The 23,610-nt window shown below is 45.7% G+C and overlaps 1 protein-coding gene across 3 annotated transcripts in view; it reads left to right on the top strand.

Moving 5' to 3' along the window:
• The first annotated feature begins 1,985 nt into the window (after positions 1-1,985).
• The window catches only part of MFHAS1 (malignant fibrous histiocytoma amplified sequence 1), a 96,013-nt gene continuing 74,388 nt past the window's right edge, over positions 1,986-23,610 (top strand). For all 3 annotated transcript variants that reach the window (XR_005216035.1, XR_005216036.1, XM_037831276.1), the window contains exon 1: positions 1,986-5,590. Coding sequence is in view for 1 of the 3 variants with exons in the window: in XM_037831276.1 (XP_037687204.1) it covers positions 2,593-5,590 (2,998 nt within the window). In the remaining 2 variants the exon portion in view is untranslated. The remainder of the gene's footprint in view (positions 5,591-23,610) is intronic.

Here is a 23,610-nt window from a genome sequence, read left to right as displayed (position 1 = left end):
CAAAGTTTGGGGTGTGGCAAGAGGAGGCCCAGGGCAGGAGTCCTGGGTTTAAGGGCTATACTGGACAGAATTTGTTTTCCTGGAGTTTTATTTTATTATCTTGTCTTCTGATTCAACTTTTTCAGCTTTTAGCATATTAACTTTCAAAGACTGTACGGTCAAGGCTTCTTATATCTGCAAGGCAGAGGAGCTCAGGCAGAGTTGTTCTTGCTGAGCAAACTCATTTACATCAGGCTCCGGGGCTCCCTGAGGCTTGAAAGCCAGAGCTGGGGATGTTCTCTGGTCCTACCCAGTCCTCTTCAGCAGACAAAGCAAATTACAGATGATCTCCTGACTGAGAAAGAGTACAGTTTTCAAAGGGCATTTAAAAAGGAAATTAATTTTCTGATGGCTTCTAAAGGAAACAGTTTAGCACATGTTATTTAGATATAATCCAAACCACTTTAGGGCTTAAGTTTAACCATTGAAGGTGGTGTAGGGAGGTGGTGGCCTTCTATGTTCTCCTACTTGTGGCTGAGGTTCAAGTCTGTTAGAAGGAGCCTGAAGAGTGGAGGATTTGGGATCAGGCTCAAGGATCCTTTCAGAGCTAAGTACTCAGAGAATTAGTAGAGGAAATTAGTACAGGGAATTAGTAGACCCGGCCCTACCTTGCTAGCTGCCTGGGGAAGTCACTCAATATCTTTGGTCCATGTTTCCTCTTCTGTGAATAAAGGGGTCAGCTTAGATGTCTTGGAATTTTTCTTGTAAAATTTGACCATCTTTGGGGTATGTGTGTGCAACCCTTGAGCAGTTTGATCTCCCAGAAAGTCCTTCAGAATGAACACATATCAGTTCTCCTTAACATTTCTACCTGTGGTGCAGTCTCTGGAACTCAAGTGACCTGTGGTGCATATTCCAGTTACAAAATTGCTGCCAGGGGCTTGATAACCATCACCGGGGCAGACGTGCAGCCTGAGATGTTGAGTCACTCTCTTTGAGGACACAAACTATTATTACTCAAATAACTGCAGTGAATAGGAGTTTCAAAATGACAGTCATGGCACCAGTAGATTGAGTCATAATGTGTTCAGTGGTACACTTAACCAACTAAATTCATCTGTGTCCCTGAAAACAACTTCCTGCATTATTAACCAACCAGGAGGCAGTGATGGAGGTGATATCTCGAGTCTTAATAGGCTACAAGGTTTGAGTCAATTTTGAAGAAATTATATACCTAGTATAGACGTGATCTCAAAGAAAGTAAGTTGGATTGGACTTGTCCTCACAGCAGAAAAATCAGCCTTAAGAGTTGCGCACTGGACTGTGAATTTCAACTGAAACGGTTGCCATTTTCTTGAACCCACAGCATACCAGATACTGAGTTACTGGGGATACAGTAGCTGTTTCATGGGGTGGTTATGAGTATAAATGGGATAACCAGAGAAAACACCTTGCCCACCTTCCCTCCTCCGGCAGGCCGGCGAGATGCCCGCTCAAAGCCTACCCCAGGGGAGCTGAGACTGCATCCAGTCTGGCACAAAATAGGGCCTCGATAAATATTTACCGAAAGAAATGAATGGTTGTCTGCTTTTCTCCTTCTTTTGTTTAGCCACACTCTCGTTCTAAGCTCTGCAAATGAAATCCATCCCCCCGAATTCTGCCGGTTCCATTTACGGTGTGGTTATAGGGTGAATGCAAGAGGAAGTGGGGTGGTAAAGAATGAATAAGGGAAGCCAGCCGATACCCTGGGGAAGAAAAGAAATCCTTAGAGGCGTAGGACCAACAAAGAGAGAGACCCTGGTGAATGCAAACGCGGGTTTCCAAGCGACCCCCCGGAGACCCAAACCAGCTGCGAGGCCGTCTTCCCCGCGCGCCCCCCAGCCGTGTGCGGTCCCCGCCGCCAACCCGCACCCGGCGCTCGTCCGCGGCTCCCGCCCCCGGGGCGGTGCCGGGAACCCGCGGAGCCTCCGCCGGTCACGTGGGGGCCGCTCTGCCGGGCGGCGCGCCGCTTCCCGATCGCGCCCTCCCAGTACCGGGGACGCGGCGTTCGCGCTCCCGCCCGAGTCCCCGGGAAGTGGAGACAAGGAGGCGCCCCGGCCCTGCGCCTGCAGCATGCCCTCCGCGGAGCCAAGCGCCACCCTCCTCCCGGAGCTCGCGGAGGCGAAGACGCTGCTGCCTGCGGGGCCACGGGTGCGAGGGTAGCGGGGCCGGAGCCGCGCACTGAGGCGCCGCGAGGCGAGCGGACCGGGAGGAGGCACAGGCGTCCTCCTGGGCGCGGCGGGCGGCGTCCCCTGCTGCCCTGGCGGCGGCTCCCGCACGCCTATGGCTCGGGAGGAAGGAGAATGCGAGCGGCACTCCCCGCCGGCCGCCGCCGCCTCCCCCCACGCCGCCTGCTCGGCCCTTCCCGGAGCTGCTCGTGTCGCCGCCGCCCCCCAGCTGCGGGCGCCGGGCCTCTGGCTGCGCTAGGACTCACCGCCGCCGGCCGCCGAGAGGTGGAGGGAAGGGAGGAGCAGGAGCCAGAGGGCCCAGGAGACGGGCGCCGGCTCTTGCGCAGCGCGGCATGTAGCGGTGGGCTCCCGCGCCCGCGTGAGGGTGACGGCCCCGGGCCCCGCCATGGCTGGGAAGGACAGCGGGAACCTGAAGACGGTGAGGCTGTGGCGGGACGCCGCCCTGCGCGCCAGGAAGCTGCGGGGCAACCTGCGCCAGCTCACCCTCAGCGCGGCCGGGGGCTGCCCTGCGACCGGCGCCGACCCGCTCGAGTCCCCCGACGTCCCCCAGCTAGTCCTGCCGGCCAACATCGGGGACATTGAGGTACTGAACCTGGGGAACAACGGCCTGGAGGAGGTGCCCGAAGGGCTGGGGTCGGCGCTGGGCAGCCTGCGCGTTCTGGTCCTGCGCAGGAACCGCTTCGCCCGGCTGCCCCCCGCGGTGACCGAGCTGGGCCACCACCTCACCGAGCTGGACGTGAGCCACAATCGGCTGACCGTTTTGGGCGCGGAGGTGGTGAGCGCTCTGCGGGAGCTGCGGAAGCTTAACCTCAGCCACAACCAGCTGCCCGCGTTGCCCTCCCAGCTGGGTGCCCTCGCCCACCTGGAGGAGCTGGATGTCAGCTTTAACCGGCTGCCGCACCTGCCGGATTCCCTCTCCTGTCTCCGCCGCCTGCGCACCCTCGACGTGGACCACAATCAGCTCACTGCCTTTCCCCGGCAGCTGCTGCAGCTGGCGGCCCTGGAGGAGCTGGACGTGTCCAGCAACCGGCTGCAGGGCCTACCTGAGGATATCAGCGCCCTGCGTGCCCTCAAAATTCTCTGGCTGAGCGGAGCTGAGCTTGGCACCCTGCCTAGTGGCTTCTGCGAGCTGGCCAGCCTGGAGAGCCTCATGCTAGACAACAACAGGCTGCAGGCCCTGCCCGCCCAGTTCAGCCATCTGCAGCGGCTCAAAATGCTCAACCTCTCCTCCAACTTATTTGAGGAGTTCCCTGAGGCGCTACTGCCCCTGGCTGGCCTGGAGGAGCTCTACCTGAGCCGCAACCAGCTCACCTCAGTGCCATCCCTTATCTCTGGCCTGGGCCGCCTTCTCACCTTGTGGTTGGATAATAACCGGATTCGCTACCTGCCAGACTCCATTGTGGAGCTGAGGGGCCTGGAGGAGCTAGTGCTGCAAGGCAACCAGATTGCTGTTCTGCCAGACAACTTTGGTCAGCTCTCGCAGGTGGGCCTGTGGAAGATCAAGGACAACCCGCTGATCCAGCCCCCCTACGAGGTCTGCATGAAGGGAATCCCCTACATCGCAGCCTACCAGAAGGAGCTGGCTCATTCCCAGCCTGCTGTGCAGCCCCGCCTCAAGCTCCTCCTGATGGGTCATAAGGCTGCAGGGAAGACCTTACTCCGGCACTGCCTCACTGAGGAAAGAGCGGAGGTAAACCAAGGGGGAAGGGACAAGGAGAAGAGCTACCCGCCTTCACCTCCCACCACGAGCAAGGGCATCGAGGTGACCAGCTGGACGGCTGATGCTTCCCGGGGCCTTCGGTTCATTGTGTACGACTTAGCTGGTGATGAAAGTTACGAGGTGATCCAGCCCTTTTTCCTCTCTCCAGGAGCCCTCTATGTGCTTGTGGTCAACCTGGCCACCTATGAGCCGCGCCGCTTTCCCACTGCCGTGGGCTCCTTCTTGCATCGGGTGGGGGCACGGGTGCCCCACGCGGTGATGTGCATCGTGGGCACGCACGCTGATCTGTGTGGGGAGTGGGAGCTGGAGGAGAAGTGCCTGGACATTCACCGCCAGATCGCCCTGCAGGAGAAGCACGATGCCGAAGGGTTGAGCCGTCTGGCTCAGGTGGTGGACGAGGCCCTGGCGCGGGACTTCGAGCTGCGGTCTGCCAGCCCCCATGCAGCCTACTACGGCGTTTCCGACAAGAACCTTCGGCGGCGGAAGGCCCATTTTCAGTATCTGCTCAACCACCGGCTGCAGATCCTGTCCCCTGTGTTGCCCGTCAGCTGCAGGGACCCCCGCCAACTGCAGCGCCTTAGGGACAAGCTGCTGTCGGTAGCCGAGCACCGGGAAATCTTCCCCAACTTGCATAGAGTCCTGCCTCGATCCTGGCAGGTGCTGGAGGAACTGCATTTCCAGCCACCGCAGGCACAACGACTTTGGCTAAGCTGGTGGGACTCGGCACGCCTGGGCCTGCAGGCGGGTCTGACTGAGGACCGGCTGCAGAGCGCCCTTTCCTACCTGCATGAGAGCGGCAAGCTGCTCTACTTCGAGGACAGCCCGGCCCTCAAGGAGCATGTCTTCCACAACCTCACCCGCCTCATTGACATCCTCAATGTGTTTTTTCAGAGGGATGCTTCCTTGCTGCTGCACAAGCTGCTCCTAGGGACCACTGGGGAGGGAGAGGGAGATGCCGAAAGCTCCCCTCTTGTGACACTGCCCACACCGAGCCAGGACCTGCTCCGGGCCACCCAGCTGCATCATTATGTGGAAGGCTTTCTGCTGCACGGACTTCTGCCAGCCCATGTCATTCGGTTGCTGCTCAAGCCTCATGTCCAGGCCCAGCAGGACTTGCAGCTGCTGCTGGAGTTGCTGGAGAAGATGGGACTCTGTTACTGCCTCAATAAACCTAAGGGCAAGCCTCTGAATGGGTCCACGGCCTGGTACAAATTCCCATGCTATGTGCAGAACGAGGTGCCCCATGCCGAGGCCTGGATTAATGGGACCAGCCTGGCTGGGCAGTCTTTTGTGGCTGAGCAGTTGCAGATTGAATATAGTTTTCCCTTTACCTTTCCAGCTGGGTTGTTTGCACGCTACAGCGTCCAGATCAATAGCCACGTGGTGCACAGGTCGGATGGGAAATTTCAGATCTTTGCATATAGAGGCAAAGTTCCTGTGGTGGTGAGCTACAGACCTGCCAGGGGGGTCCTGCAGCCAGATACTCTGTCCATTGCTAGCCATGCATCATTACCAAACATATGGACGGCATGGCAAGCCATAACCCCCTTGGTGGAGGAACTGAATGTCTTACTCCAGGAGTGGCCTGGACTGCACTACACAGTGCACATTCTCTGTTCTAAGTGCCTTAAGAGAGGGTCTCCCAATCCACATGCTTTCCCAGGTAAGTGGGGAGGGGGACACGGTTTTCCTGTGGTGGGTTTTTAGATGCAGTTTTGAAGATAGTAGTTTCTCATTTGGGAGAATGTTTAATTCACATCACAGATTCTCCAGGAAAGATCTTCAAGCTAAAAGCAGGAGGATTTGGGGCAGGTGGAAAGTGGTAAATATCTGAGCAGTGTGAAATTCAGTACAAGTATCATGTTTTCCTAATATAAAGACTCAGACTTCCAAGTAGGTTCCAGTCAAAACATTTTTGATCTGCACTTTTCTTTTCCCAATTTAGCCTGCATCTCATGGGAAGCAAGTTCAGGTAGCTGAACAGAAACTGGGCAGTATCTGATGTTATCCTGTTGCTGAGTCCTGGCTCTGTTGCATATTAGACTCCTTGATAAGTGCTTTGAATTATAAGTGCCCATTGTCACATTCTTTCATTTAAACTCAGAGTGTGATCATCAAGTAAAAATTATTACTCATTTTTCTGAAGAAATTCTAGAGAAGAATGTTTTCATAATCAGGGTGAGTGAGGGATGAGTAGACAGCATTTGCAGCCTATAATGCATGACTAAGTACTGGGACTGCTGGTTCACCCAGTTTACTCTAGGGCCTGAAACAGAGATGACTGAAGTCTCTTGAGGGGATTTCCTCGGGTATTTCCTGGCAATTTGAGTTTTAGAGACATCTTAAGAAAGTGTTAGAGAATGGAGCTTTTTGACAATACTTTGGTGGATATGGAGGGGACAAAAGGCTAACAAGAGTTTTCTGGGGAGTATTTTCCTACAGATTTTTGTTTTCAACCGTTATAGACAAGTGGGAGAAATCCAGGGATGGTTGTCTGGGATTTTTGAGCCCTGGCCGATTGGTATGATGTCTTTAGAGGGGGAAGGTGTGTCCATTCCTCATCCTTTGTAGCTCTTCTTTAATAACCCTGGCTTAGTTAGCAACATTTCACGTGTTCTAAGCGTATCGTTGCTAATTTCTCACCCTAGTTCCCCATCCCTGGGGTACATTTAGGGGTGATAAAAGGGAAGACACTCTGAGCTTTGTCCTGTTCTGAATGCCAACAAGAATGCAGCTTGTGGTATCAGGAAGGAATCGGATACCATTATTTCCTTAGGTAACATCTTCCCGTTGCCCTAGATCTAGGCTGAGTTTAATTCTTCGACTTGAAAAAGCCTCCATATTCACTTACACTCAACTGAGCCCTCCATTCTGTATGATTATCTGCAATCTTCTCACACTCTGTGACTCGGTAGATGCCTCGGTTTGTTTTATATCTGCCACTGTATTTTATTCTTGGAAGCAGAATACTTCTTTATTGTGTTACTAAATTGAGTGAAGGGGTTGAGAATTACATATTCACAGGGTAGTTAATTGAAGAAGTTTCCTAAAGCCAATTCTTAACCCAAAGATAGAGCACCAATAGAATTAATGTTTCTTACAACAAAGGGAAAGAAATGGGTTATCCAAGAAGTGGAGATCTTCACTGAGGAGTAAGCGATAAGGTTGGATTTCTTTTCTAACATCAGCTCTGTATTTTTGAATTTTAACAGCTGAAAATTCCTCAGGCGAATTGGTAGGAGGTATGAAACAAGCCCTTCCTCCTTATTGTTTTGTCTATTTGCTTTCAAATGAGGTACACCTCGTTTGCTATGCAAGCTATAAGGAAGAGATCTTTTTTTCCAATGTGGAAAGCAAATAAACGGTTGAAATATTGTAAAATTATTTTATATATTGAACAGGAATAAATCGTAAGTTGTTTTTACATCAGATTGTAACTCCTGTTTTATTTGTGGTCAGAGAAATTATCTTTTTTGCTTTGTGGAGGATTGTTTTTCTTCCACAAGTATCAAAGGGCAGGGAATATTGGAAAAAGAAGGTGATTATCATACATATTGCGTTAACTTAAGAAGAGAGGAGAAAGAACATGTTTACTCTTTCATATTGTTCTGTAATAATCATCATGAAAATTCCAAGAGACTTGGTAAGAGCTAAAGTAACAAAAAGCCAGAAAGTGATGTTGGAACAGAATTGTAATGTTGGGTGTTCAATAATTTAGGATATACACTAAGAATATGGTAATAGAGTCTCTAGATTTTTAAAATCGATTTTAATTTGGTAGAAATATTTGAGTCCTTAGTGGGCTTTTGTTTTTTTAATAACTCATTTTTAGAGACTTTTAAGAAATTGGTTACTTAGTTGCGCATGTTATTGAAGTGTCACTTTTATGTATACATTGGTGACAAAACTGGATTTAAAAAATTTTCAACTGTGGGACATTACGAGTAAATAGCATAAAGGGATTCACACAGGAAAAGAAAAAGAGTAAATAGCAACCTACCTTCCCCCTCAATTTTATATAGAAGAAAAGTAAAGTTGAATTAATATCTTTTAAAATGTTTTTATGTGAAAAGAGAGAAGTGTTTTTGGCCCTGTCCTATTTAATTTTCTGGCACGAGCTGCATAATGTAGCTTGCCTGGGGATGTGTAATGCTGGGTTTTTCTTATTTTGTTTTACACAAAAAATGTGATGTTTGGGAAAATCTCCAGCCAGCGACTTGCTTTTAAAAGTTCTTGTTTAAAAGATCTAATCATGTTGTCAGAGAGAGTTGTCTTATTTAAGATGAATGGGTTGAGTGACAGGAGATTCTTTTGGAAAACCAAAGGAGGGTCTGATCAGACTGAAATGTCAGATGTGGGAGTCTTTGCCCGCTGGCTGCAGGTACTGGTGGGGCTGCCAGGCTTGGTAGCCAGCCTGCTCTTCTTTTACCCATCGCCTTCTCCTTACTTGGCTGTATGCTCCTGTCCAGGAGCAAGTTTCTTCTTGTGGATATTCACGTTTGCTTTTGTTCTTTCTCCCAGTATGAGATCTAAACCAAGAAGTTGAATAGTGCTGGGGTTGCACGATGATGTATATTGAATAAAAAGTGGAAGCTGGAATGTAAGTCTACAGCAAGATTCCACTGCTTTGATATTCCATTTAAGTGGTTGAGTGTGTGTGGAGTGTGTGTGTGTCTTGCTAAAGCCAGCGAGTGTGTCTGGTAGGGGAGTTGGACATGCATTGAATGTGATTTTTCATTAAATATTTTATCTCCAAACTATTAAAGGTCATTTTTAAGAATAAATAGAAAGCAACCCAAATCACTAGGCAGAGTATTAATTAGATGGTTTTGTTAAGTTTAGCATCTTGCATTCATTCAGTAGCTCAATGCCTTTCGATATATCCCCAGTCAAGTGCTGCTTGTCTTTCTTTAATTTCCTGCACACCTTTTGTACCGACTTCTCTGACAGCACCCAGCTTATTTTGCCTTGATCTGTTGGTGTTTGTACACATCATAATATCTCTTTGATTGGGTTGTTCACTTGCTTCTTCTGAGTAGGAAACATGCCTTAGGCTTTACAGCCTCTGTGAGAAGCTCTCCAATGTTTGCTGAGTGATTGTGTTTGGTCTTTTGTGAGAAATAATCTTTTTTTCTTTGTTATCAACATACTCTCTCAAATTCCCAGGTAGTATTCAATGGTAATCTTGCTTTGTTCTGCTTCCCCTCCCCCACATGCTCCTCTGGTTATCCAATTATAGCTATATTACTGGTCCTCCCCTTGAATGGCTCCTTCAATTTGACCACTGAAGCAAAGCAAAATGATTGCTTTTATTATATTTTGGTTTTCGAATTGCTGGAATTCAAGCATGACATCATTGTTTGAATTGAAGTAGTCATTGTTTTTAATTTCACAAAGGTTATTAAACGTCTTTTTAGTTTAGCTTCATTAATGTTGATGTTTCTTGGCTTTTATTTGTCCTCTTTGAACTTTCTTGGGCTTTGATTCATATCAAAATCAAAATCTTAATCATGCTGTGGAAGAAAGCAATTCTGTGCAGAACAGAATTCAAAGACTGGAAAGACCTTTGGTGTGTTCAAATTATTTTCAGTACTAGACATCTCTTCTTTACGCTCAGGTCCATCTCTGCACAAGTAGTTTGGAATTTCCTAGAGGAAATATTTTTTATTTGTTACAGATATTCTATGTCATACTCTGCCACCTGCTCCTCTCTTTCCCAGTAAACCTTACAACTGACTATTTTAGCTCTTACTGAGTTACTTCATCTTAACACCTAAAATATTTATAGGGCATGCTTTACAGAGTTGTTTGGAGGTTAGATAAGAGAACATTTTGAGGAAAACAGTTATTCTTCTGTGTCTTTGAAGAAGTGAGGATCTTCTGCTCCGTTACACAGGGGAAGAGCATGGGGGTTGGGCAGAGCTGTTCCTGGATTGAATATTTCTGGTTGTTTTCTACCTCCACCCATTCATTAACTGGATTCTAATGGGAGCCTGTTTTGATTAAGAGTCTGTCTATTTATCTGTTGGGATGTTCATTCATTTCCTTCCTTCTGTCCTTCCTTTCATCCTTCCCTCCACCAGTGGCAGGTGCTGGCCTCATCTGTTGCACACTCAGTTTCTCACAGCCTTGGGGGCTACTGTGCGTGGGGTTGGAGAGTTGCTTTGTGTTTCTTGTCTTTCTGGATAGCACACAAGGTGGGGTCTACCGCTCAAGGCAAAACTGGCCAGGTGTCAGTTCTCCCTGATTCAGCTTCTCTCTGCCTGCAAGACTGGGTTGCAGAGCGGCTGTCAGGTAGGTTGACCTTCCTCTCGGGGCTGGTTCCTTCACGTCCGCAGGGCGGGATAAGGGGGCCCAGCCCCTTTTGGCCTATGTTCTCCAGTCCTGCGGCACCGTGAATGAGCCTGGCCCTCTGATCCATTTGGCCCCTCACTTCTCCTCAGTCTGTAGAACCCAGAGTGAGTGACAGATGTCTCAAACCATCACAGAATCCGTAGGATGAAATGTCATAATGAAACTGTAAAGGTGCTGTCATATGTAAGACATGGCAGTTTTGCTCTACCGTTTTACACTACTCTGAGTACTGTTGTTTCATGGGATGCTGTGACATTCCTTGGGCAGTGCCTGGCCCGAGGGCTAAGCAGGGTAAAGCTGCTCATTGTGGATTAATTATTTTTAAAGAACTCATTCTAGTATTTGTTAATTTGGCTCCTGGCAAAGTGTTTTTCCTGGTTGTTTATGATATACTTTATCTTAAAGTGTGTACTTTAAGGTAAGTGTATGCAATTTTCCCACTTGATTTCTGGGTACCTGTATATGCTTTCCTGCTCTCTGTATACGTCTCATATCATTTCTCGAAATAGGGTAAGAGAGGGCGAGGGCAGCTTTTTTCAGGATGCCAAACTGAATTGAGTGTACGAGTTGGCCACAGAAGGCCTCTGCCACCTGACCTCACATTTGCTTTCCTTGAGGCCGTGAGGACTGCCTCCCTGCCGGAGCCTGATGTCCCATAGCTCAGGCTTTCTAACCACCCCCCAGTCCTCACTTGACATTGTGCCCCATAAGGGGGAAAGTACAGACTGTGAGGAGGATAAAAATGGTAGACGTGGGACAGGTGCAGGAGGAAAGATGTTCTCGGGGGTTTGTACAGCTGTTCTGCCACTTTTCAGGTGATGTTGCTTTCAGAAACTGTAGGGTTAAGATTGCTGGTTTAAGTATATGGAAGACCCTGGAAGAGCTGCTGGCTGTGACACGGGAGATGACTCTGTGTGTACTATGTATTAGGATGACAGTGTGGATAACAACTCCCAGATTTCATTGCCAGCAGGCCTGACTTCTTTGTGGGGAGGGAAGAGGAACATTTTTTAGTTATTTTTATTTTTGGCGCTGAATGCTTGAAAACATTTTCTCCTAGCAAAATCTCTTATTAGAAAGTTCTGGTGCTTCGTTCCCTAAAGAAGAAATTAATGAAAAGCCACCAGCAGAATTTTTTTTTTTTCCTTTAGCTGTAAATTTAGAGCAGGCAAAGTATAAAAGAGGTGAAAGTTGGAGTGGAGAAAGATGGTGGGGTGGGAGTAGGAGAGAAGCCCTCTCTTACTGGGGTTGGACTTGCACTGGCACTGACCATGGAGCTGTTTTGCTGCCTCAGGAAGGAACTTCCTGCTGGAGTCAGGCAGTTTTACTTAGCAGCAGCTCTAGGCACCCAGGCCATTCCAGCTGTTTCCTTCACTTCTGCAAATCTGTGCACAAGGGCACTTGGGGGAAGGGCAAGGAGGAAAGGAAATCTGGAGTTATGACAAGGTTGTCTTTGGAGGTGTCTGTTCTGTGTGTGCCATTCTGCCTTTTGGATGGGGTGGCCTTAGTGGGTCAAGTGCTTCTTGAGGCAAGTTGCAGATTAGCTTGGTGCTTCCTCCATGGGGCAACCTGACTGGAAATCCTTTTGCCAGGCTCTTTGCAGTGACTTTGTTTCCAAGCATGGCTTAAGAAGAGGAGGGCTTTTCAGGCTAGGCTTCAAGATACCCCATTGATTGAACATATTTTGACTTGCTGTTGCTGAGAGGACAGCACATAGGATGTTGGGCCCTCTGGTCTTTTCTGTGGTATATATGATTTACTGGGGGGGCTGATAAACATGGGATGCTGTAAAGGATACGTAGCAGAGAAATAAGTACTTAAAAAAAGTGCTGTATAATTGCTGTCCCCTGCACAGGGCTTTTTTCATGTGAATATTGAGTAGAGCTTCTGGAAATGATTGGCAAGGCCATAGGCAGGTATGAGGATAAAGGGGTTGGGTGACAGAAAATTAGGTTTGTACCACACTAGAGAGACAAATGTACCATAACTTCATTAGCTTGATTCTGTCTTCGGTCAGTCACTGTTGGACACCTGCTGCATACAGAAATATGTGCTGAACTGGGAGTTTTAAGAGAATATAATAAAATACACAGCCTTGGCCATGGGGAGCTGAGTTCTGGGATTTTGGTTGATGCAATTTTTGATTCTTATATATATGGTATCTGACTACATATGGAGGAGATCAGTTGCATATTTGAGTAATTACTGGGAAAAAAACCTGGCTTTTCATTTGCCATGAGAAAAATATGATGGTACTGAGAAAAAGTGGCTACAACTTTGAATTTGTTTTATATAAATGAGTTTGTGGAAAATATTGCCCCAGTCATTCTTTTCATTTGATTTTCAGTTTGATTCATTTGTTTGCAAGAAATCTCAGGCAGATTTTGGGAGGATGCATGAAAAAGAAAATGCATTGTATCTCTGGATTCCTACAAACTTCCAAACTAATTAGCTGTGTTTTTTGGGGGGGGGGGTGGGGGGGATGGGAATTGGGGAGGAATGCCTCCTCTTCAGGAATCTTTACGTTTCTCAGAGTCATTTGTGGATTTGCTGCCATTTTAAGAGGGATTCAAGTCATCAGTCTTTCCTGTACACCAAAGACTACATAAATACTGACTCCAGAGACAGTATAAATTAAATTAGATGCTGTTATAAGAAATATATATGGTTGCTACTTATAGATCTCTGTGTTGAGGGATGCTTTGTTGGGGGTAGTGTCGGAAATAAAGCGGTGCCTGTAAGGGAATAAACGCTCTCTCGGTTCTGGAGGAGAAAAGAATTTATTTACAATCTTGCAAGATGGGGCGTCCAGCCAAACACGCGGGAGGCTGGCGCGCCAGAGGAAGAGAATGGCGATGTTTAAATCCCCTACTCCTAATTCGCAAGTCCCTCCCCTGTTTCCCCATTGACTGGGTACTACAGAGGTTACAGCCTATCCGAGAACACTAACTAATTCATCTTTTGAGATTTTAATTTGTACAGCCAATCCCAGAGAGCCAACTAGCTCATTATTGAGATTTTGAACTGATTAGCCAATGCCCCCCCCCAAATTTTTATTTTTTTGCTGTGAGTTCCCGCCTCTGATACTACCTCATGTCTCTTTACATCAGGCAGATTCTCTCTTCTCTTTGTCTGGGGCTTGTTTAAACTGGTTTTGCCTCCATTTCCCTTATTCCATGCTGTCTCTATGTGAAAACGAAACTTATTCCTTTCTTACAGATTCCCTCCTCTTTCTTTTTTAAACACTTTTAGTTTTCACATTTTAGATTCTCAAATTTGCTAAGGGCTTTTTCACATTCCTCATCATACGGATCTTTCTTATTTTTGATTCTAGTGGTTTTGATGGGTTTTTGAACTAGCCTTTGAGCACACAGGATTATGTAGCACCCAGCTGTTATAAACATTTTGGCTGGAATGATAAGGAAAATTAAAATAGATGTTGCAATTCCTTTCCATTTCTCGAACCAATTTTCCAACCATTCTATGAGTGGGTTGTTAATGCTAGAATTCTTTTCTAGTTTCTGAAATAAGGCTGTTAAGCCTTGTAGGGCTTTGGTGATAGTTCCATTAGGCGCGGTATTATAGGGGATGAATGTGCGACAATTTCCCCCAACTATAGCACAGATGCCTCCTTTTTCAGCTAGCATCATGTCTAGGGCCATTCTGTTTTCCCATGCCATTCGGCTAGTGGCATCTAACTGTTCTGCTATTTCTTTAATGACATCCCTGGTATAGTTGATAAATTTTAGCTGATGATTGACATTTTTATTGATGGTGACCCACCAGAATAAGGACGATTTAAATTCTGCAGCTACTTGATTTTTAGCTTTAAACTCATTAGGAACTTTCTGGGGAACCCCTATACTATCTACAAACATTTTTTTATTGAAGGAACTAGGTACACTTTGTACATTTTTCTTTTCTCCTTTGCCTTGGGTTGGTACTTTTTTATTACTTTCAAATGCCAGGGTAAATGAGATAGCCAATTGAACCAGAGCACAGGTTCCTCCCCACCTTTCAGGTAGTGTTGGCCAGAGGATGCCCTTCCCACAGTACCACCAGAGGTCTGCTTGGGGTATAGTTAGGCTGGAGAAGTTGCCAGTACTGTCCTTGCTCACATTCCACACCTGTGTACACAGAGCCATGGTACCAAGATCCTGGAGCCCTTCTTCCCATCTGGAGAGACAGGCAGAGTGGTTTCCGGGACCGAGGTGAGACGCTGGTATGGCTTTGACACTTCCCTTCTGGACTGGAGGGAAAAGGGAGGACAACGTACTACAACTTTCACCAGGAGTAGCATTTTGAAAGAGGAGTGTTATACATTTAAACTCCCTTTCATGCTTTTTCATCCCCAAGGGGAAGGGCATAATCTGAACAGTGGGTTGTTTGGTTGTACAAGCATAACAGTCACTTCTGTTTAGACTCTGGATGGTATGTTTGCCCCATTCTACCCAGGCATTTGTATTTCCATAACCTGTCTCTATTTCTGTGGTTTGCTTTAAGTCTTTGGTCTTAAGTGTTCTAATGACCTTGGGGTCAATTTGAACTGGAGAGTTAAATTCCAGCCAAGTTTCCCTTAATGGTTTTTCCTCCAACCTGGGTAAGACCCATCCCTCATACTGTGTGGTCCACCAAGCAGTGTCCCAAGAATAACAGGGGTTAGGTGTCTCATAAGTTATACTCTCAAATGTTCGCCCCCCAACAATCTTGTTTTCTATTTGAACAGTCTGCTTACATAAATGCTTATATTCCTCACTCAGTTGTTGCTGACGTTTTAGATTTTTACAGCTCATTACTTGACAAACATCAAATTGTACAGTTTGAGACTTTAAGCCTTTGACTACACTTATAACCAGCTTAGCAGAACCTGTTACTCCTTGAATATAGAACATTATGATCAGTATAAGCAATTTCATCATTAAGCTATACACAGAGCACAATGCAAACATAGGGTTTAATTCAGCCCTTCCTCCCTCCTAGTATGTTCTTTCAACTGTTGCCTATTTAAAGTGATCCTTAGGGGATCTGAGGTAGGAGTCACTTTCCAGGATTCAGGTTGAGTTGCTGGATACTTATCGTCTGGTTCAGGCACCGGTCCCTTCACTTGTGTGTAATGAGTCCAGCCTCTTTCTGCCGTTCGGACTGCCGTCTCAGTTGTCAGCAAGACCTGATAGGGTCCTTCCCAGATCGGTTGAAGTTTGGATTCTTTCCACGACCGGATCAGAACCCAGCTGCCAGGCTGATGTCGATGGGCAGCAAATTCAAGAGGCGGGGTCTGAGCCAGCAGTCCACGGTGCCTGAGAGATGATAAAGTAGAAGACAAGGCCAGTATATAATTCTTAAGAAAAAGATCTTTTGTGTCTAGGGAGGGGAGCTCTCCAGTCCACCTGGGGAAAGGCAAACCAAAAAGCATTTCATAAGGGGAAATTCCCAGTTCTTTTCTAGGGGCAGTCCTGATTCTTAGTAGAGCTATAGGTAAGCACTTGATCCAAGGTAACTTTGTTTCCAAAACTAATTTAGAAAGATGTTTCTTTATGGTTTGATTCATTCTTTCCACTCTCCCAGAGGATGGTGGATGCCAGGGAGTGTGGAAGTCCCAAGTGACACCCAGGCTTCTCATGACATTCTGCAACACACAGGAGGTAAAGTGACTGCCATTATCAGAGTCTATATTTTCCACTAACCCATAACGGGGAATGATTTGTTCAAGGATAACTTTAGAAGTTCCCAATGCTGTAGCTGAGGATAGAGGGTAGGCTTCCACCCATCCAGTGAGGTGGTCGACAATTACCAAAATATATTTTAAACGACCGATTGGTGGCATTTCAGTATAATCAACTTGAATGCTCTGGAATGGTCTCAGGCCCGGCTCTCTTCCCCCTTGTACCTGTTTTCTTAAAACCTTTTTATTAATTTTTTTGACAAATTATGCACCGCTCACAGATTTGTTTAGCAACTGTATAAAGGCCTACACATCCAAATTGTCTAAGTACTACATCACACATGGCTTGTACCCCCCAATGACTCCCCTGGTGTAGGACTGCTAATATCTCCCTCATTATTTGTTTATTTAACATTTGTCTGCCATCTGGGAGAAACCATTTCCCCTGATCATTTAAGGTTGCTCCTAACTGTTTCAACTCTTTTACTTCTTTGGCAGAGAATGTAGGGACCCCAAATTCCTTAGGGATAGAGGGTATTAGGATCATTATTTTTAAAGGGGGGTAGAGAGAGGCCTCCTTAGCCTTTTCATCAGCCAACCTATTGCCTTTTGCCTCAAAAGTAGGTCCCTTCTGGTGTCCATTTATATGCACCACTGATATTTCTCTAGGTAAGAGTAGATTGGTTAATACTTGTTTCACCAATTCCCCATGAACCAGTTCTTTTCCTTTGCTATTGATTAATCCCCTTTCTTCCCAGATCTTTCCAAAGGTGTGGACTACCCCAAAGGCATACTTAGAGTCAGTGTATATTGTACCATCCTTTCCTTCTAATAATTTGAGGGCTTGATTTAGTGCATACAATTCACAAGTTTGAGCTGACCACTTATTGGGCAATCGGCTAGCTTCTTTTACTTCACAAGTTATCCCATCCACAACTGCATAGCCATTGTGCCTTTCTCCTTCTAGGACTTTGGAGGATCCATCTATGAACAGTCTTTCCCCCGAGTGCAGGGGAAGATCCCTTAGGTCAGGTCGGACTCGAGTTTGGTATTCAATTAGGTCTAAACAGTCATGCTCAGGGGTCTCTACTTGCTCAGGCCCCTTCCAGAGGAAGGAGGCCGGGTTTAGGCTATGATCTGTTGTTAAGACCAAATCATCTTTTTCCATTAGGATTGCTTCATATTTTAAGATTCGAGAATCAGTTAACCATTTCCCTGCCCTTTGAGACAGAATAGTTCTCACTTGATGAGGAGTACTAACTACTAATGCCCCTCCAAAGGTTAATTTCCTGCTTTCTTCTACTAAAAGGGCAGTTGCTGCAATGGCTTGAACACACCCAGGCCACCCCCTAGAGACTGGATCTAAAACCTTCGAAAGGAAAGCCACCGGCCTTCTTTGGCCTCCCCAGATTTGGGTTAGGACCCCCAAAGCTGTTCCCTTATCTACTGTAACAAACAGGTGAAAGGGTTTTTCGAGGGAAGGAAGTGCTAGAACAGGAGCTTGCACCAGTGCCTGCTTGAGTTCATTTAATGCCTTTATTTCCACTTCCTCCCATTCTATCTTGTCAGGCTCTTCCTCTAGTAATTTTTGGTATAGCTCTTTAGTTCGAGATGCAAAAGAATCTATCCACAATCTACAGTACCCTACCAATCCCAGGAATTTTCTTAGCTCTCTTTTTGTTTGAGGAAGAGGCAACTCTACTATGGCCTGGATTCTTTCTGGATGGATTTTTCTTTTTCCTTCACTTATGAGGTGGCCTAGGTACTTAACTTCCCTTGCTACAAATTGCAGTTTACTTTTAGATACCCTTAATCCTTGTTCCCCTAAAAAGTTCAGTAGATTTTTCGTAGCTTGAGCCACCACTTGCCTTTCTTTACCTGATATTAATAGATCATCTACATATTGCAGAAGGGTGATTTCAGGTGGGACTGGAAATTTTTCCAGTACCCTCTCTAACTCTTGCCCAAAGAGATTGGGGGACTCCGTGAAACCCTGAGGTAAGACCGTCCATCTGTATTGCTGCTTTCGCCCATTGAAGGGATCTTCCCACTCAAAGGCAAACAGGTCTCTACTTTCTGGATCAAGGGGACAGGCCCAGAAGGCATCCTTTAAATCTACTACACTAAACCACTTATGATGGAAGGGAATTTTACTCAGGAGAGTGTAAGGATTAGGAACTACAGGGTGTCGAACCTGGACAATTTTATTAATGGCCCTTAGATCCTGCACCATTCTCCAGCTACCATCTGGTTTCTGAATGGGGAGAATGGGAGTATTAAAAGAGGACATACAGGTTTCCAAGAGTCCATCCCGAAGGAGACCCTCAATGATGGGTTGGAGTCCCTGTCTTCCTTTAAGAGGAATAGGATATTGTTTCTGGCACACGACCTCCCCTTCCTTTTTTAACTTGATTTTAATTGGGGGAATTTGCAACCCTCCCCTGTTTCCTTCTTTTACCCATACCTCCTCCTTAATGTCTCTTTCATCTTCTTCAGTGAGCAGGGCCAAAACCTCAATCCGTCCATTCCTTACCTCTAAATCCAGTCCCATAGGTATTATTAGGTCTCTTCCTAATAAATTACTCCCAGCTTCTGGGATGTGCAACAAGGGAGCTATGATTTGATTATTTTCCCAACAAATGTTAGTAGGTTCAAGAATGGGAACTTTAAATCCCTCCCCTTTTACCCCTGTGACGGTGAGGGAACTGCCAGAGAGCCTGGCCCCCTTTGGAAGATGATTTACAGAGGAGCAAGCTGCTCCAGTGTCTACCAAGAATGTAATTTCCTCTTGATATGGGCCCACCTTTAAATTTACTAAAGGCTCCCGGTGGGCTTCTGAGATGAGGAGCCTCTGACTCTCCTAGTCTTCAAAATTCATTAGCGGTATAACTCGACCCTCCTTCTGTAAGTCTGGGCACTCCCTTTTGAAATGGCCAGGCTTTTCACAATGATAACACCCTGCAGAGTTCTGCATTTTCCTTGCTCCTTTTTTTAAATCAGCCCAGCCCCCTCCCCTATCTCGCCTCTGTCTGCATCCCCCATTTCCTGTTTCTAATCTTTTCTTGACCAAGTGGTCAACAGTGGCTATCATGACTTTAGCCTGCTGCTTTTGTTTTTCGTCCTCCCTTCTTACAAATACTTTCTGTGCTTCCCTTAATAACTCCTCCAATGGCTTATTCATCCATCCATCTATTTTCTGAATCTTTTTCCGAATATCAGGCCAAGATCCCTTCACATAGCTGACCTTTAACATTCCCTGGGCTACAGGGTCATCAGGGTTCATACCTGAATATTTCCTTACTTGTTCTCTCAATCTTTGTAGATAAGCAGAGGGAGACTCATCTTTCTCTTGATTTACCTCAAAGGCCTTATCCAAATTTTGAGATTTGGGTACCGCCAATTTTATTCCCTCTACAATGAGGTCTCTGAGATCCTTCATTTGTGCCCTATCCTCTTTATCATTATTATCCCAATCAGGGTCAGTATTTGGAAATTTTTGCTCTGCTGCCATCACCCCTTGCCCTGGCGGGTGTTGCCTTTCCCATTCTTTCATAGCAGCCCCTCTTATCATTCCTCTCTCCTCTTTTGTAAAGAGGATGTTTAATATGGACATAAGTTCAGACCACGTGTATAGGCTAGAGCCTAGGAACTGATCTATTTGCTCAGCCAGCCCCATTGGGTCCTCTATTAGCAATTTCATCTCCTTCTTAAAATTTCTTACTTCTGCACTCGTTAATGGGGCATTTACATACCCGACTTCCTTTGGCCCCATAGGCACCTCCCTCAAGGGGTAAAGGGATTTAACGGGGTGATGTTCCCTTACTCTCTTTCCTTCAAGAGTTTTTGGAAATGGAAAATTCTGTACATCCTTTTTGCACTGTATTAATTCTTTCCTCAACCATTGATGGGTCATATCTGGTGGGGCAGTTGGCGCCGATGGGCCTCCTGATTCCCCTGGAACCTGTGCGGACCTTATTAGGTCCTCAGACTCTAACAATCTCTGCCCTGGGGGAGGAGGGGAATAGTAGGGAGGAGGAAGGCTTAATAAGGGGTCCCAGGGTTTAGATTCTACCAACTCATCTTCCAAGTTTGGGTTTTTATCTTTCACAAGGTAAAGGGGAGTTTTTTTGTTCTTTAGCCAGCACGTGGCATAATCAGACTCCTCCTTAGAAAAGGGTTTCTTCTCATTAACATAAATTACAAGGTTGGCACAGAGCCAGTCCTCCTCTGACCCATACTTTGGCCAGAATACGTCTGGTGGTGAAATGCTTTCTTCAGTCCAAATGTAACAACAGTATTTAATCATTTTCTTTTTGTCCTTTCCCTTGGTCCGATCGCTATCGGTCCAATATTTTAACATCCTACCTAGTGGGCTATCTGGAGGGATGTCCCCGAGGGACTCTATAGGTGCCCCCTTTTCTTCTTCCCCGGCCGGCCAACTGCCTCTATTTCCCATCCTGAGTCTTGTCTGGGCTTCTTTCTCTCAGTTCCTTTCGCTTCGTCTGTCTCTGGCCCTTTCCCTCGCGGGAGAAGGGAACCGCAGATTGAGACTCCGCACTCGCTTCGTGCAGTATGTCGCACGTCTCAGTCACACACAAGCAGCTCCAGACTCATCAGGAATTCCCGACCACCAAGGCAATATATTACTTTCCTTACCTTGGTCCGTGCACGGAGTTGCCTGGTCAAACAGAGGCAAGCCCTTTCCCCCTTTCCTCATCCACAACCGGCAGATCCAAGCGTCTGGTCTCGGGCCCTTTAGCTGCCGGAGATGGGCCCCCAATGGCGGAGTCCGAGACCGCTCAATCAGCGGGGCGCGCCTTCCCTTTGTCCACCTCGGGGGTCCCCCTCCGAAGCTTTGGATCCCGGACGAGCCCCCAAGTTGTCGGAAATAAAGCGGTGCCTGTAAGGGAATAAACGCTCTCTCGGTTCTGGAGGAGAAAAGAATTTATTTACAATCTTGCAAGATGGGGCGTCCAGCCAAACACGCGGGAGGCTGGCGCGCCAGAGGAAGAGAATGGCGATGTTTAAATCTCCTACTCCTAATTCGCAAGTCCCTCCCCTGTTTCCCCATTGACTGGGTACTACAGAGGTTACAGCCTATCCGAGAACACTAACTAATTCATCTTTTGAGATTTTAATTTGTACAGCCAATCCCAGAGAGCCAACTAGCTCATTATTGAGATTTTGAACTGATTAGCCAATGCCCCCCCCAAATTTTTATTTTTTTGCTGTGAGTTCCCGCCTCTGATACTACCTCATGTCTCTTTACATCAGGCAGATTCTCTCTTCTCTTTGTCTGGGGCTTGTTTAAACTGGTTTTGCCTCCATTTCCCTTATTCCATGCTGTCTCTATGTGAAAACGAAACTTATTCCTTTCTTACAGTAGTTTTCTATTATTAGCATAGTAAATGTTGAGGCAATGAAAGAGTTAATTTTCTTAGATCCTCCCCATTCTTAAAATGAAACATATGATGGTAACATTGTATAATACACTTTATATAGTACAGTGTATAATAACATTGTATAATTACAGTAGTGATGGACTTTGGAGTAGCAGCTTCCCTTCCTTCCTTCCTTCTGAAAAGAGGGAATTAAAAAGAAAGGTGTAATAGAGACGGAAAATATAAAATCAGGAAAATGATATTTCTCCTAGGTACTGTTGTTTGACTTATCTACTTTATTATTGTTTTTATAAGATTCCTATTTTTCATGACTTTTTTTTCTTTCTTTAATACAAAGTAAAGGTTATGCTCTTAATCATCACATCACACACCCTTTCTAAGGGTAGAGGGTTGGAAAAATATATAAGAATAGAAAATACTATTAAGCTCTTATATTCCAGAGACAGTGCTGAGTGCTTCATATGGGAAATCTAATCTAATCCTCACTGCAGCTCTTTGAGATAGGTATTATTATTGTCCTCATTTTCAGGTGGAAAAATTGAGGTTTAGAAAATTAAATAAATTCCCCAGAGTCGTAGCACTCTGGAATTTGAGCCTCATCTTCTCCTAACCACCGTCCTGATTTGCCTCTCAGGGTTAGGTTGTCCACTGCATACCAACCTGGGGAACACATCTCCCTCCCTCTTCCCCTCCATCTTTTCTCAGACATTCATTTCCTGTCGCTAAGAGCCAGGCTCTGTGTTAAGTGCTGGGGATACAGGGTCTGGTAAGGCGTGGACCTTGCGCAGGTAGAGGGCGCTGTCAGGTGGGGTGGGAGGCTATGGCTGCACCGCCTGGGGCCTCAGGGAGGGGTTCCTACAGCCGGGTGTTAAGGAATGAGTTCCAGTTAACCACGTGAAGTGGGGAAAGGCATTTCAAATTAAAAAGGCCATGAATAAAGCAGGGGGAATGCAAATAGTTTAACATGCCTGGGGATGGGGAGTGTGCATGCCAAAGTATTTAAATTTATAAATTGTAGTAAGTAAGAGGCTTCTATATTTAAATTTAATTTATGGACTGCTAAAAATGTTACCAGTGACCACTGCGGGCCCATAAACTAGAGTTTTAGAAGCATTGCCCCATTTCTTTACCATCAGGCAAGACTCTGCTTAGATCACAGGAGAGATTTATGGCTGGGAAAGTGGAAAGGTAGTTTCAAATGATTTGCTTGGAGTCATAATCAAGTTATTGTTGGGCTGACAAAAACACCTATTCTAGGGCTTGGGGTCTAAGTGTGCCACTGTCTACTTTCTCCACGTCTGAGTATGGAGAGAAAAGGAGCATTCATTACTCTAATAGCCAGATAGTTGCATGCCTCTTTAATCCCTATGAATGTATGTAAGAACATTCATTGTTAACTCTAAATCTTACCTTAATAGGGCCTGCAATAAAGGTTAGTTTGGTTATAACACAATTTTAATTATTGTGGACAGTTTGACTTTTATTGTCTTTACTTTGTGTTTTTTGTGGCACTACAGACTGCCTGAAAATACATATTTTTATTAATTTTGCACTAATGGGACCCTGTATTTTATGCATTTCATTTGCTTGGACATACCGTGCTATGCCAATGTTTTTTTTGCATTATTAATCATATCATTAGAATTTGTCTTTGCATCTCAATTTGTCCAGATATACTCAATTACATTTTTTTTAATTTTTAATTTTTTTTTTATTTTTTTATCTTCATTTTATTGAGATATATTCATATACCACGCAGTCATACAAAACAAATCGTACTTTCGATTGTTCACAGTACCATTACATAGTTGTACATTCATCACCAAAATCAATCCCTGACACCTTCATTAGCACACACACAAAAATAACAAGAATAATAATTAGAGTGAAAAAGAGCATCAATTACATTTTAATTGAAATCCTAGAATTCCCAAGTTTTTCTTAAATAAAATTTACTGTATATTTCGCTTGACTTGAAATACTTGGAGTTTTGTGCTGCATTTAAAAATTGAAGGATTATAATATCGTGATTTGTTGCAAGGGCTCTGGAGGTACATTGCCTGGGCTTGAACCCCTGTCTCACTATTTGTTAGCTGTATGACTCTGGGCATAGTAGTAGTTTCTATCTCATAGGGTGGTTCTGAGAATGAATTGATTTAATACATGCAGAATCCTTGGGACAATTCCTGGCACTGGTAAGAGCTCAATAAACATTAGCTGCTGCTTCTGCCAGAAACAAGAGTCTAAATATCTCCTTGGGAATCT

The sequence above is a fragment of the Choloepus didactylus genome, chromosome 3, assembly GCF_015220235.1.
Source record: "Choloepus didactylus isolate mChoDid1 chromosome 3, mChoDid1.pri, whole genome shotgun sequence".
Lineage (NCBI taxonomy): Eukaryota > Metazoa > Chordata > Mammalia > Pilosa > Megalonychidae > Choloepus > Choloepus didactylus.
The sequence above is the reverse complement of the archived record's forward strand: the minus strand, read 5'-3'. Positions and strand labels throughout refer to the sequence as shown.